The sequence below is a fragment of the Dermacentor variabilis genome, chromosome 3, assembly GCF_050947875.1.
Source record: "Dermacentor variabilis isolate Ectoservices chromosome 3, ASM5094787v1, whole genome shotgun sequence".
Classification (NCBI taxonomy): Eukaryota; Metazoa; Arthropoda; class Arachnida; order Ixodida; family Ixodidae; genus Dermacentor; species Dermacentor variabilis.
Window position 1 is genome coordinate 113,118,983 of NC_134570.1, and position 13,672 is coordinate 113,132,654.

Here is a 13,672-nt window from a genome sequence, read left to right on the forward strand (position 1 = left end):
AAACAACGCTGACAACGCTAGCACAACCAGCACAACCACAAGCAAGAAAAAGACAGTTGTGCAGTCATGTGAGGCGTGGCGGTGCAACTTTAAAGGGGGGGTGGCGCTGCCCTAACGGCGACGATGGCAAGTGGGGCCCCACGGCGAATGAGCTGTCACTTTCGGGCTTCCCTTCGACTTGTGTGTTCACGCGGCTCATGCATGCTGGGCCAGCATTCTTTTTTTTCTTCTTTTTCTTTTTTTGCGGCGATCCCCTCGTCACATCACCGCTCCTCCGTGCCTCCGGCATGACGCCGCGGGAAAGCCGATTCTCGGAGTGTGCACAGCACAGGGTCGGTGGCTCTCACCATGTAAAAAGTGGTCTGCGACACCAAGGCGTTCGCTGTAGCTCATCGGCTAGGCTCATGAGCATTTGTCGTAGCTGAGACCGAGCGCCATAGCCGTAATGTATATTTTGACGGTCACGCCGGACTTGTTTGTGATAAGCGAGCGTTCGTATTAAGTGGGGCCGTTATAAGTGGGCTCGACTGTATAAGGCTTTAAAAATGTACATCGCTGCCTATCGCAGCACACTGCTCGGCGGAATTTCAGCCGCCCCTACCCATACGACGTAAATCACCCAATTGAGATCGGCAGGGCGAGCTATCCGATTAGCTGCCCAGGGCGTGTGATCGATAGTTTTTTCACCTTTATGGTGAACAAATGCTGTTCGTAATAGTTGGAATGTTAGTTAATCTGTTTCTATAAAAAGAAAGTAACCAAAAGCGAATGCACATGAACAGTTTCTCGGTACACTTGAAGCACTTCCGGCACACAGCAAGTGTCGTCTGCTTGTGTTACAACTTGCTCCATTTTGACGAGAGCTCTGCGGTCAGTCGGCCTGTCTTTTCGCGAGCACTATGATTCGACTTTGTTGCGTTATGAACTGCAACCGTAGCGACTGGCAATATGTCAAGCTGCGACATCGTGTCCCTCTGCAAGGCAGCAGACGAGCGGACTGGCTGTTGTAGTGCATCGGACTGCCGCTATCCGATCGGCGCCAGGATTTGCATGTTTGCGGCTTTCACTTTACACCAGAAGATTACTAACGCAATAGCGTTTCGTGAGTATGGTGTTAGGGTAAACGCAAGCGCACAAGGGGACGGGGCCTGGCCCTTTGACCGTGTCATTTCACGGGATGAACAAAAGCGCAAATGTGAATGGTCTGCATGGTGCAGCCACCTGGTGGCACAGAACTCAATGACACACAGTAGTATTAACGAAAGGTATTGTTCTTTGCTGCTCGGGTACATTTTTTGCAGGAGTGTAATTGTTAACACGTTTTTGTAAATGTTTAGAGTGTTTTACACTTGGTTAAAGCAATATTAGCGCTTTGTTTGGCTGGTTAAGCTCTGCGCTAGCAGGTGGCTGGACTGTGCAGACTGATGAGGCCGCTCGAATACGTCTACACTAAAGTTCTTTCATCAGCTTGAGTTTGTGCCTCCAGCCATCCGTCGGAATGCCCAGCTCGCCTGTGGTTACCGGAATACCAGACATGTTCGGCACTGCGACAGAATGCTCGCAATTCACGCTGCTTCGATAACTCTCGCTTGGGGTCGACTGCCAAACAGCTGGTGGAGAGTTTGGAGAGGCTTCGCGCGCTCGCTCCTAGAGAACCGGAAGGCGACGACACAACATGCCATCATGACGCAGAGCCAGTGAAGGCGGAGCTTAGCCACAATCACTCGGCGAACGAGTTGAGGAGAAAATGCATGACTATGGAGGAGGGGAACTTGTAATCGTCCATAGCTCTCGTAATGTGAGATGTGTCACTCAAATTGTGGTGCAAATGATTAATTTTAGCTGTACCCTACACGTCTACAAAATTTATCCAAACCGTTTCAGGGGCTCTTTATTAGGCGATAACCCAAATGCGCTGTTGTTTCCTGCTGCAGACGGCAAAAAGTGGGCATCATGTTTCCCTCTGGCGGCATTCTGGCATCATTTTCTGGCGTTGCCCACCAACACGATTTCATTTAGGTTTTCCCATCAGCGACAATGCATATCTCGGGCCGCTTGAACCCCAGCAGCTCGACGCGCATTGTGTCTTGTGTTGCAATGATTCTCACTGTGTGGGCACCTCAAAACTTCCTGTCAAAATGCTCCTCTTAAGCTGCTGACACAGGCCGAATTAGAGGAGCACGAACATGTGTCTCTAACATGCACAAACCACAAAAAGGAAAATGCGAGTCTCGGGTCACTCCTGCCCCATGTCGGCTGACTCCTGCCTCATGTGCACGGCAGCAGTGCGAGTCATCTTCTGCTGCAGTGATTTGCGCAGTGCTTCACGTTACTTAGATGTAAACTACAGTTGAGTCTGCCAAATTTTTTAGTGACTTCAGTTTGTAAATTTTCCTGGTTAGTATGTTTTTTTTCTAGCATTTTTATCCAATACCTGTGAATGAAGTTCTGCTGTATTAGTGGGGTGATTTAGACTGGTCTTTTCTCGAGCCAAGGTGTTGAGTTGACAGTATAACCTGCACTGTTCCTGGTGTGCAATTGTGCAGGGTGGTGTACATATTTGGTGGCCCCGTGGCATTTCCGGTGCAAGACGTGACACCAACGTTCTTGACGCCTCTGGTGCTGAGCACACTACGGCAATGCGACTTTGTGGCCCAACGGGCACTGCGGGCTTCTGGCTACCAGTCGACACTCTCGCAGATGCCAGTGATTTTGTTGCCCCTGCACCTTGACCGGGATGTCGTGAGCCGACAGCCGTCGTGTCAGCACTCGATTGTCATCAGGACGTTCATCACTCAGGACTTCATGACCGGTATCCCCGCCACACCAAACAGACACCTACCCCTGGACGTGAGTGTGCTTTTGTTTTTGCATATGCTTTTGTTGCCAGCTTTCAGCTTTAATTAATAGCTTTGTGAGTGGCTTGAAAAGTGTGCTGTCGCAGTGGGGGGGCAGTGGTAATTGAAAATATTTACTGACTCGTTTCCTAGCTTTTCTAACTTGTCAGCCTTTCTTTTGCTACCTTTGGTGCCATAAAGAAATGACCAAACACATGCCCCTGTGCATCTGTTGTGAAATGTTCGCCAGGATTCCAACTTAAAGGCCAACTGCAGTGAAGTTCTGTACTGTGTAAAATGCTCTTTTAGATAAACTAGACATAAAGTAACCTCTTTGGAAACTTTTACGCTTGAAATGTGAATGTTTAAACGGCAACTCCGGCAATTTTTCGATGTCCATTGATCTTAATAAAATTTTGAATATACATTCTCTTTTGCGCTCTGGTTATCCTTGCCAAGCAATATGGCTGCAAGTAATTTAATTTTCTTGAAAATAAATTTTAAAGATTGGTTGCGTTCCCGGCTCGTGACTTTTTTACTGGCCACCCTGTGTTTGTGACGTCGGAGACATCGCCACCGTCGCTGAAATCACTGCTGTCTGGTTCAGAAAATCCGTAAAAGCTCCCTGTGTCATCAGGAGACATCATCAGCATCACTTGTTTGGCGTTAGTGCCATGTGTACTGCGTGTTTAGTATGCTTTTTGCACGTTTACATTATGGTAGTGTAGGACCTGGCATCATCGACTCATCGTGACGTCACACGAAACAGCTACCCATATTGGTTTCGGGATCTCGTTTATCGGTTATTTAAAATTATTGATGAATTTCTAAGCAAATTGAACCATTCTACTGGTGACAGGACTGTCAATGCCATTTGAACATGACAATATCCTGATATGGCTAAAAAACGCCGGAGTTGCCCTTTAAAAGAACGCTCGCAAAAATTGATGTTTTTCATAGCAAAACTAAAAAATGAAGAAAGAAAAAACGCCCCCGTTGCCACTTGCCAGAAGGGACATACTTTTTAGACTGTAAAGAAACAGCACCCGAGTCTGCTTCCCTTGCTTGTCTACCGTTGCTCTCTATCAGTGAACAGGACCCGCAGATCTGCTATCCACAGAGTTAGCATACACTGCCAGCTGCTTCCTGCGCTCTGTTCACGCTGTTGTGTGCCTACGATGTTCTTTTACTGCAAAGTGTTCTCCGAGCAGAGCCTCGGTGCGTTGTCTTCGAACGGAGAACAGCGCATTGGGGTGACCAAGCTAAAGGCGTGGATGTAGTCCGGCGTAACACGGATGCAATCCATGCACAGTGCAGTTATATGCTAAAGTGGCGAAAGTTGCACACTGTACGGGCTCTGCAGTGTAGCGTGGCTGGTGTGGGAGTAGAGCATGTCCTACCTCACACTGGAGCTGCAGCAGTGCATCGCACGTTAGCTCGGCTGACCAGCCTCATGCTGGTCTATAATATACTGTTTGGGTTCACTGAAGTGAGCGTCTTGAGTGTGCACCTTCGACAAACAACAAAGCGCTTGCCTGCCGCACACTTGTGCTCTTCCTCTGCGGCAACAACTGATCGCCGTGCTGCTGCGGATCACATTTAATGCGCTGGGTAAAATTTTAGTGGTTTTGTCTCCGACATCACGTATTCGACTTCACCAGCCTCTGTCTGGCACACTGGACTCGTTGACCGATCAGATAACTACCGCCATCTGTAGTAAAGTGTGAGAAGTAGCCAAGGCTCTGCATGGTCGGCATGGCTGGGCTAGAGGGGTCCGTCTACCTTCTGTCTCGGCCGTGGGTTCCCTCCGCCTGGCTGTGGACTCTGCACAAAGAGCACATAAAGTCACGGCCAGACAGGCTGGACTCTGGCCATGGTAAAGTTTCTGCCATTTTGCCCAGGCGGCATCGCTTTTCTGGGTGGCTAGTTGCCACATCTGCACCATGGCCATTGCTTCGCTATCGTCATGTCAAATGCAGAATGCGATTTCTGTTGACAGCGTTTCTGGTGCTATATCAGAAAGGCTTTCATCCGTCTACTTTAGTGCGTCCGATGTAGAGACGGGCGAAATGTCTCAAAGATGATGCACTACTGGAAATGATTGCTCGAGAGTATCACCCCCGAATACAACTTACCTTTGCTTTTCATGTGCCATCACGGCTAATAGTACTTGTATAGTCATCCTGAGAAAGTGTTTGTTAAGCAGATCTTGCACGGGTAGAAAAAGAACAATTTTATTGAAGAATAAAACGCTCAATGCGTGGAGCCCCTGGACAAGGGCCCTCTGGCTTCCGCACGCAGCCTTGCTTGTTGGATGGTGGCCTTTTGCTTGCTGTCCCCAAACCAAAGAGGAAGCGCCTTCTCCTTTCCGTGCCCAAGTAACCTTGCCGTGAGGTGGCGTTAGCAGCGCAACACTCGTGCCATCTCTCGTACTGCGCTTCAGCCACACTGACTGCCGCAGGCCCCAGGCCACGTGGCGAAGCCAGATTACAGGATACAGGAGCTATGCAGGAAAACAACGTATCAGGAGACGCGCGGTATCAGGAGACGCGTGAGAGTCTCGCATCCCCACAGCGCCATCTAAGGGCTGCTAATAAGAAAACTGGGCTATTACCAACCCTGCGGCCATTCCAAGATTACATTGATAGTACAGTAGCGCCTCTTTCATACATTCTGGAAGTAACCGTGAGAAACACGTATTAACTGGGAAAGTGTACAATCCGAAGTAACAAAAAATTTGACCGACTTGACTATTGACATCTACATAATGCGAAAGGTCGCGTGGATTGTTGCGGCACGAGACGGCGTCGCACGTCGAGCTGGTGGTGCTCCAGCGGCCCAAGACGCATTTTGTTGTTTTCCTGCGGCATGGAATTTTAAGAGGGCGACGGGAAACCGAAACGAAATCCAGCTGGTAGGCCATGCTGGATGTCGCTGAAGCGAAGTGTGATGCTCACATAGCGCCGCCTGCATTAGGGAACGGCAGTGCGTTTGGATTATCGCCTACTGAAAGCGTGCAGCACGCTACCAATGGCACTACGCACCACATGTTGTAAATGAGATAGGTAAAGATGCTTTCCCAATAGGTTTGGTTGTGAATGCGGCGTGCGACGACCTGGGCGGAGACTTGCTGGTACTGGAACAAGAAACTGTGCACGCCGTTGTTTTCACGTGAGATGGGCTATAGTTCTTGAACGCACGCGCCTCGCAGCTTTTCTTGTTCACATGGGATCTAGCAGCGGGAAAACACATACGATCACAGTCTGCAGCGGGGAACGGCGGGGTGTTTTGGTATCGCCTGTTAAAAGCAGGTGCTACTCTTTCGACGGCAAAACGTGCTGTGAAACACACAGAAAAAAATTACCGACGATTACGTTACTTCCTAATGCGAAATTTGAGCGCAGCAAATAAGCTGTTTCACCTTTTCGATAGATTGAGGCAAAGAAATCGAGCAACACATGTATGCGCTATCACAGAATTTTTTTTTTATTTTTCACACGTATTCCTTTAACAAAGACTCCACTAACAGTTCTTGACAGTCATGAAGGAAGCTTTGTGGTCGGAGAAATAGACTGATATATGTTAGACTTGGTACACCAATGCTTGATTCTCAAAGACGAGATCTATACAAGTGCCTCGCGAGGTTGTCACAGCCGTGGGACGCGTTACGAGCGAGAGGAACGGGATGTTCTCCCGTATAAGTGTTAGGAAATTGCTGTTTGTCTTTATGTCAAGCCGCCACCGATCTGGCTCTCTGATTGCCACCGCACAGGGCGAACGGCAGCGGCAATTTCGGCTCGGGCGGTGCACATATACAGATCCGCCGCCACCGATCTGGCTCTCTGATTGCCACCGCACAGGGGTTGCATTGGAGGAGGAGCGAAGAAAGGAATTAAGTTCGAGCCGGCGCTTTGACAACCGGAGACTCGCAGGAAGAGGGGGGAGGGGGGCGGCGTGTACACCCAGCGGCAAACAATGAGGGCAGAAGCGCGCGCAGCAAGCGGACAACACGATAAAGGGAGGAGGGAAGAGATAGCAGCGACTGACTGATGCCGCTGACGCCGATAGTGAGTCAACCCCAGCTGCGGAGTTGGTTTCAGGGACAACGCCGCCGATGCCGACACAAACAATATGATACCCTCGCTTCCGCAGCGCTAAGAACCAGGTCTAGCCGTGGGAAGGTGGTCACGTATTCGTCGACGTGCCGGGGCCTACGTGAAATAACCGGCGCGTTGGCAACTGAAGAGCACCCTATCCGCCACACAAGAACAGGGGGGGGGGGACCCTTTCCTCCTCTTTCTGCATGGTGGCGACGGTGTTCTATGCAGTCACGTTATCTTGACTCTCTAGCGGCGTCAGCGGCATCCAGCGGTATCAGTCGGTCGCTGCTAGCGCTGGGGGGATGAAAGGGGGGCGGAGCTGGTTACGAGGCCGACGACAACGCCGACGACGACGCGAAACCCAGGAACGGACGCCAAAGAGCTGCGCTCTAAAACAAACAGCAAAGATGCTTATTGCAATGGGATTGGCGGTGATAGCTGTGAATGCGGCGTGCGACGACCCCGGAGAAGATTTGGTGGTAACGAAATGAGAAACTGAGTGCGTGCGGCCGCTGTCACGGGAGACGGGTGGGCAAGTATTGTGGTGAAGTTGCAGCGACGGGCAGCTATATACTGTTCTCAATCATGTGTGCCTCCTGCATTTTCTTGTTTAATGGGATTTAGCCAGCGGAAAACGTATTGTATGATCGCAGTTTGCCAATCTACTGAACATTGGTGCCAAAAAATTCTTTTCTGGGAACGTATGAACCAGTAAAAAATTACTGTAAAACGCGAGTCACATGGTGCGATTTTGCGTGCGATCCATTGTACGGCGCGAAGCATGCGACGATTCAGAACACATGCTACGGATGAGCATGTGGTGCGTAGCTCCGCCCAGATCCGGCGCCTGCATGGACACTCGGAAAGCTGCGTAACTTCGCGAAGCAAGTCAAAGCAAGCGTGTTCGCACAGCTATCTCGTTTTAAACAAACGATAAACATGTCTATGTGAACGCCGTAGATGTGTTTCCGCAAGGCCACTTTCGCAGTGTCGGCTCTGTTGACAGCTGCCAATGGCTAGGAGCCGGCAGGCATAGCTCGCTCAGCCGTTGAATCCGACAATGATGGCATCTGTGACACGATCGCTTGCAGCTTTTATAACGAAACGCCTTTGTTAGTCGGCACAACGTGTACACAATTGTCACGCTTAAATTGCAGTAAATTTGATTTCATCGGCGCAGACGGAAGCGAATGAGCATGCCAGGCCAGCTTGCAGCTCCAAAGAAAGTGCCTGAATTTTCCAGCACAATTAATGTTGGAACATCTATGTTGCGTTTAAGTGAAAATACAATTTGTTTTCCTGACACCGTTGGTAGCGATGAGTAAACAAGCCAGACAGGCGAGCTGCTTCGCATAGTTGATTGCTGCGGCGTCTCGTTCCACAACTTGCTTCCGAGTAGAAATAACGCCAACGATTTACTATTTCGCACAACATTGTATAACATGCACGCTTTCCAGGTCACTTTATTCTATAAGTTATTTCATGTGAAAAACTAATTGAAGCCGACGTATGTGCCGCCGTTAGCGGCGAAACAGGCCAGTGTTTTGGCCAGGGAGAAAGAAAAGAAAAACAGGCGCTATCGGAGCGGCTAGGCGCTTCCTTGACGGCCCCACCCTGCCGGGTCTACCACATGGCCATGACGTTCGCGCTACAGGCGTTGTCATTGGCTGCGGTCGTCCGACCGACGCGGCGGTCGTGCGATAATATCCAGCAAGTTGGTTGCATGAGCGGCATGCGATTCAATGCCGCATGTGGCAGATCCTGTTGAGAACTTGAGTGTGGCTGCAGGTGCGAATGGTCGCATGATGGATGGCACGCAAAATCGCACCATGTGTCTCGCGCTTAACTTTATTGGGTCATTTTTCGTGTTCTCCATTGTGAACGTTGGCGTCAGGAAAACTTGCATAACGGAAACGTATCAGTAAGATTCTACCGTGTATCTTAAACATTTATAGGCAATTTAGCCCAAGTGAAGTTTCATTGCAATTCGCCTTTAGTGCAATGCTGATTGACGGTTTATGGAGATGGGCTTCTTTACTTTGTCAATGTTTATGTAGTTATTTTTTGCATGCATCATATGCAGTCACCAAGTGATAATTCAGACTCAATGGGGGACCGACTAAAGGTCTGAAATAATGGGAAATCAAAAAAAGAGAGAAAGAACAAAAGAATGCGTTGCCAGAAAAGAAGTCTTTATTCTCTGAGTGGCACTGTTTGCACATACAATTGCAAGTGACCTGGCAAGTCTGTATTTTGACCATTGACATGCTGTAGCTACAAATAACTGATAGTATTATTGATAGATTAATGTACACGCTAAATCTCTATCTCGTAGCAACTTGAATAAAGGTCGACTGCATTCCACTAGCCAAGTGAATGCAGATACCTTCAGGGCTGCCATTGTCCAGAGTTTTCCTCATTACCATGTCAGGGCCAACATTGAGGGTGGAGTTGGCACTATTTCTGCTTGGGCACCTTTTTCGCTTCCATCAATAGATGTGCATTGAAAAAATGAAAAGGAGCTCGCTCTGAAAAATGCCAAATAAACTTAACGCACTTACTTTCTTTCGGAAAAGAGCTGACGCAAAGTTGGTGGGGCGCACCTATGCGGGATAAATGTTACAGGAACTTTTTCAAAACAGCAAAAATGGAAAAGTGAGATGGCACTGATTTGAAAAGTGTATTGGATAACTTATCTTTGCAGTAAAAAGATACATGTATACTATTCGCAAACCAGCAGACCTGTCGTCCAGGTCACAGGCTGCTTCAGCCACATCGTGAATCCACAGCAGCTTGTTCTCGCAGCTGCTTAAGGCTGTCTGCCGTTATTGCAAGCGCCATATTGAACTGCTGCTTTTCGGCACCTATTGTTTCGACAACCGCGCTGTGTGCATCTCTCTTCTCTACCGTCCTGTTCAACGACATGTCATAGTTTATTAGGGTCCGATCAGCGTTTCCATTTTGTGAGCAGATAAACTCTCTCTTGCAGCAGGTGTATAACTTAACTGGGTGCCTATCACACACAGCAAAACCAAAGACGGCGGGAAAAGTGATTAACAGGCACACGAATTTGGCACTATGCCCTACAAGGCTCACTGTGCCAACCAAGTGCTGGCCGCCCCTCGTTCACTTGGACTCACCTGCGCATTGCGCATGCGCTCTCTGCTATTACGTCAAGTCTGTAAATTGTAGAAACTGTTCCAGAGAGCCAGTTGTATATTCTTTCTCTCTAGAGTCTGCGAAATGCCTTCGTGCCAGTACGGGTGGCAAAGTTGTGATAAGAACAGGCTGAGCGTCTGCGTGAGGTCCCAAGCTACCGAGATATCATGCAGCCTGTTCCTGCTGCATGCTTACTGCACGTGTACTCTCGTCATGGCTTTGACTTCTGCTTCTTGTTCGTCAAAGCCACTGTTTCTGCCGGCGTGCTGACACAGCATGTTTGCTGCATACTTTTGTTTACATGATACCGGCATTTCTCGCGTGGCATCATTATTAGATATTTCCGACACAATGACGGGCATTGATGTTAAGTGCGCCTTCTTTAGACACACGTGCAAGAGTACAAGATTGTAGTCTCTCCAGAAAATTACAGCATGGCTGACCCATTGTGGGACTGCATGGTTGCATAGTTGGGGGTGCGATTATTATGTGGGGGAAAACAAAAATCCTAGTTTTCGAGAGCAAAGTTGGGGGTACGTTGGTTATGCGAGTGTGTCCATTATGCGAGTATATACGGTAGTGTGCCAACCTTGTTAGCTTGATCTAATCTTCAAGTTATCAATTGCGGTGACAAAAGCAATTAGCGATGTAGCTGAGGGTGATAAGGTTTTATGAGAGGCATAGACAAAGTTGTTTGCGACATACTGTGGGAGGAGGTAGATTAAGATTGGTTATGCTTGCAGTTATGTTATAAATTAGAAAGGATGGAATGGACTGAGTCATACTGGATCATTTCAAGGGAATGTACTAGGTTTTCTTCACCAGGATCCCTTACAAATTTGGCATATTCCAGTTGAGGATGTATTAATGTTTCATAGAGCATCGGTTTCAACAAAGAAGGAGATAATGAGTGAAAAATTGTGCCAAAGAAAAGCTAATCTCTTGGCATTCTTTATAACATAGGCACAGTGAGTCGTCCAGGTTAGGTTACTGCTAATATGTACACTAAGGTAGTCGTACCATGTCACGAGGTCTAACGGGATACTAGGACAGTAAGTGGGCAGTGCGTGATTACGTTGTGACAGACACATAAATTGACACTTGCTAATGTTTAAGTCTATGCTTAAATGATGGTGTCTCACATAATTTGGAAACAGCATCAAGATTATTCTGTAAAACAAATGAAGATCATTCTGTAGGTTAGTTATGTGATTTACAGATGTTATTTCACAAATTGCTGACGATTGTATTATCTTCAGCAAACAACTGAATATGTGAGAAAATGCAGGATGGTAAGTTTCTAATGTAGGTAAGAAAGAGGAGAGTATGGAGCCTTCCGGTAGACCAGAAAGAACATGGCCTGCCTCCAAGTCTAAGCTGGTAGTTGAAATGTTCTGGGAACGGTTAATAAAGAAACACTCATGCCATGCTGTGAACTTAGTGTCAGTGTCTAAACAGTGAAGTTTATGTATTGGTAGCTGGTGATTTACTTTATCAAATACCTTATAAAAGTATAAAAATACGCTGTCTGCTTAAGAGGAAAGATAGAAGATGACGCTTAGTTTATGCACGAAAGATATGTGTTTCACTTGAGTAAGTCTTCCGGAAGCCTTGCTACACATTAGTGAAAAAGGAGTTCTATTTAAGAAAGTTGCCGAGATTACATAAGATGTGCTCATAAATTTTGCAGGGGATACCAGTACATGAAATGTGATGGTAGCTAAGTGGGGTATGCGTGTTACTGCATTTGTAGTGTGGAATATCCTTACCAAAGTTGCACTGTGCCAGCAGAGAACCTGTGTCAAGAGACTTAAAAAATTTTAGTAGCACAGCAGATGTGACAGCAGTGCTTTTTAAAAATTTGGGTCTAGTGGAATTGCAGCCTGGCCAGGAGGAAGATTTCATTTTGTTAATGACACTCGACACCAGTTGGCCTAATTACTATTGGAAACATTAAAGGATTGTTGCAATATTGTGTGGCAGGCAGGGAAACGTTGGAAATTTCAGAAAAGTTCGGTATGAAAACATTGAAACAGCTTTTCCTGATCATTCGATTGAGCTTAAGTCAGCCTTATTATAATGCACCAGAATTTTCGGTATCTGTTTTCAGTAACAATGGCAAAGTCCTATAATCCGCAGCTGCACTTGCCGACTGTTTTTACCCCCATTTTTGGAGCGTGTTGTATGTGCAGAAATATGATATACCAAGGTGATCTTGCTTGAAATAGCCTGTGGCCAAACTCATGTTCTTGGCTTCGGTTTCACATTTGTGCAGGTCATCAAGAAGATGGTGAGCGAAATCCAGGCCGTCCCCGGCGTCTCTCGTGTCATGTACGACCTTACACCCAAGCCTCCAGGAACGACGGAGTGGGAGTAGAAGACACAATGTGCGATTGTGACGGCATCGGCTCCACTGTGCTCTTTTGCCCTTGCAGCTCAGGGCTCTGTCTCAGTTGTTCTGCGTATCTCAACTTTCGCTGTGGCATTTTTGTGCGTTGGGATCGGCATCTGTATGAGACTGAGTTAGCTATGTTTTAGACTGTTGTTTTGAATTGGACTTCTATCGTTTTCTTTGTTCATTTCCCCCTCTTACATTGTTTTAGTCCTCGAGGAACTTTTTTTTTCTTTTCTGACAGGTCTTTGTTCTGTAGTTGAGATGAAATGTTAAACTGTCCAGTAAACAAAGCTGGCATTGTTTCTAAACCTTTCTTTGCAGCTAAAGTCTTGTTTCTTGCGGACATCCTGTGAATGAATTCTCTTTCCTTCCATTTTTAATATGCAAGAAATGGGAGTGATACTCTAATACCGGCTGCTACTAGTTTCTCTCATTCAGGAAGGTTTGTCATAGTCTGCAGCATTAACATTTGCTCAGATTGTGCTGCACAGGCATTTTGTTTCATTTAATCTGTTGCTGCAGCGTTTGCATTGCTTCTCTGTGGAGTATTTGAATGCAGTAGCATTTTATTTCTTGTGCTTTACAATTGTACTAATGATGGGCAGAAATAGGCTCTGGTTTTTAATGACTCTAACCAGTGTTTGCCAGAAACATAATATATAAGTTTTCCTTGGTTCTGAAAGGTAAACAGCAGCCCTTAGCGCATTGTGGCCTCAAGAAGCCTGTCAGAAGCTGTGTAATGCAGTACAAAAGTGCAAAGAACGGAAGTGTCTGTGCGGTGAACAAACCTTTGCTAACAAGCGGCACGTGCAGAGAGATTTTGTTCCTTGAACGGTGCCCCTGCTATGAATGAGTGAGCAGTGTCACTGTAGAATGTTGCTAGGTGAAAGTGATTAAAGAATATGAAATTTTGGCAAGTGCACTGGAGGCCTGTGTTCTTTTCTCACCTTTGTCTACCCTAATGTTTGTATGGGAATCGCAGATTCAACAGGTCAGTTTGTCTGTGAATAATAAGTAAACTTGATGAAAGGCAAGGATAGAAGTAAGCCCATTGTATCGCCAAGTATTCCTCTGTCGTGGCTGTATGCTTCTCTTTCTAAAGTGTTTTGGGGGAACAGTACATAAATATTTATTTTGAGGCGATAGTCACACAGTAGCCACATTGAGCAACGTCGTAGTTG

The 13,672-nt window shown here is 47.1% G+C and overlaps 1 protein-coding gene across 2 annotated transcripts in view; it reads left to right on the top strand.

Annotated features, from left to right (window-relative positions):
* The window catches only part of bur (GMP synthase burgundy), a 48,269-nt gene extending 34,858 nt beyond the window's left edge, over positions 1–13,411 (top strand). For both annotated transcript variants that reach the window (XM_075686207.1, XM_075686208.1), the window contains exons 13-14: positions 2,547–2,850; positions 12,372–13,411. In XM_075686207.1, the coding sequence (XP_075542322.1) occupies positions 2,547–2,850; positions 12,372–12,473 (406 nt within the window). In that variant the 3' untranslated portion in view covers positions 12,474–13,411. The remainder of the gene's footprint in view (positions 1–2,546; positions 2,851–12,371) is intronic.
* Positions 13,412–13,672: the final 261 nt, after the last annotated feature.